This window comes from Frankliniella occidentalis, unplaced genomic scaffold (genome assembly GCF_000697945.3).
Source record: "Frankliniella occidentalis isolate FOCC.00 unplaced genomic scaffold, Focc_3.1 Scaffold2, whole genome shotgun sequence".
NCBI lineage: Eukaryota > Metazoa > Arthropoda > Insecta > Thysanoptera > Thripidae > Frankliniella > Frankliniella occidentalis.
This window is the reverse complement of record NW_026267132.1, coordinates 1328116-1329645: the sequence shown is the minus strand read 5'-3', so window position 1 is coordinate 1329645 and position 1530 is coordinate 1328116. Positions and strand designations below refer to the sequence as shown.

The 1530-nt window shown below is 48.2% G+C and overlaps 1 protein-coding gene across 1 annotated transcript in view; it reads right to left on the bottom strand.

Moving 5' to 3' along the window:
• Nucleotides 1-728: 728 nt before the first annotated feature.
• The window catches only part of LOC113218297 (uncharacterized), a 75391-nt gene continuing 74589 nt past the window's right edge, over nucleotides 729-1530 (bottom strand). The window contains exon 5 of the mRNA XM_052264042.1: nucleotides 729-1154. Within this exon, the coding sequence (XP_052120002.1) occupies nucleotides 1053-1154 (102 nt within the window). The 3' untranslated portion in view covers nucleotides 729-1052. The remainder of the gene's footprint in view (nucleotides 1155-1530) is intronic.

Sequence of the window (1530 nt, the reverse complement as noted above, 5' to 3'; positions counted from 1 at the left end):
GGCGAATCAGGCCGAAGCAAACGGCGCCATCTGCTGCAGGGTACAACAGGCCAGTCGCTATATTGTTTCGGTTAGGCAGAAGGGGTGGGGGGAGTGCGGCGATAGTGCGGCGTCTCGACGACCAATATAAAGACATTCGATGTTAGAAGTGAAATTGAGTTTTAAATTAAATATAAATATTTTTTGAAGGTTTTTAAAAAATAAAATAGAGAGGAATAAAATTTCCAAGTCTCCATGGAAACCAAGAAGAAGGTGTTTGACTCACAAGCTAGCTGATTGGTTCTAGGATACCATTCTTACTAACGAAAGCTACAAAAAAATGAGGGGAAGCAGCATGGGAGAACAAATTGGAAATTTGACACCATTAAGAGCAAGATTTGTTTTTAAAACACCGAATTAACATCTCTTTTCTACCTTGCTCCAACCTTTCGAAGAAGGTGGAAAAGGGAAACGGTGAGACGAAGATTAATTTTAGGATTAAGTTTACTGCGTTGCAGCAATGAATGCGAAGGCTCGCATACTAAAACGCTATAAGAACCACCTCAACACTCATACGGCCTGCCTGGCTCCCACCACCACCACTACCACCACCGGGGGCCGGGCACCGACACACGAGCGGGTGAGCACAAGCACGCACAGGCCACGCATGCGCGCGCACGCACAAACAGTGCGGCGGCGGGGAGTTCAGGGATGAGCTGAAGTGGCGAAATTTCAAGCGCCATTTCTCGCTATTCTCTCTCGGCCCCGGCCATTAGCAGCCCGGTCTCTGCCCCAAACTTGGCGGGAGCGGCGGCACGGCCATCTGGGGCAGTGCAGTGGCGGGGGCGGGGTGGAGGCAGCGACGCGCTCCAGATTGTGCACAAAAGCAGCGATTCGGAATGGGAAAATTATAATGAGGTGAAGTCGCTACAAGTAGACAACGCGACCGCTTTACGAGCCGATTATGAAGAAGGTAAAGTGACAAAACACAAAAGAAGAACGCAAACACTTAAATGTTGCGAACGGCACGACGACGGACGATAAAGATCGTCCTGCCTCCACCGCTGCTGCTCTTACCGGTCCAGAAGAGTCTTGGACTTCCGGAGGAGGATCTCCACATCTTGGCTCTGGGAGTCGGAGGATGATTTGTCCAAAAGGCTGCCATGGAGGTTCACCTGGCGGGAGAAGAGCAAGTTGAGATTAGCGTAAAAAAGCATTAGGAGCACATTTAGAGAGCTGCAACAGCTGAGGTGTTCCAATATTTTTTTGAGAAAAAAGGGAAAACTTTAAAGAACTCCACTGGATGAGACATTGTTTTTACCGTGCAAGGAAAAAAGAAGAAAAATACAATAAATAAAAAAAAATCCAAGTCAAATGTGAGTGACGTGGGTACTGCCGAGACCTCGAGTGGACGCGGGAACACGGGAGAAAGGGCGAGGGAAGAAGAACGGAGCGAGAAAAGAGAAAAAGAAGGGATTAGGGAGAGAGAAAAAGGCGGTTGAGCGAGCGAGTAAGAAAGAAATAAAGAGAGAGAGAGAGAGAGAGAGAGAG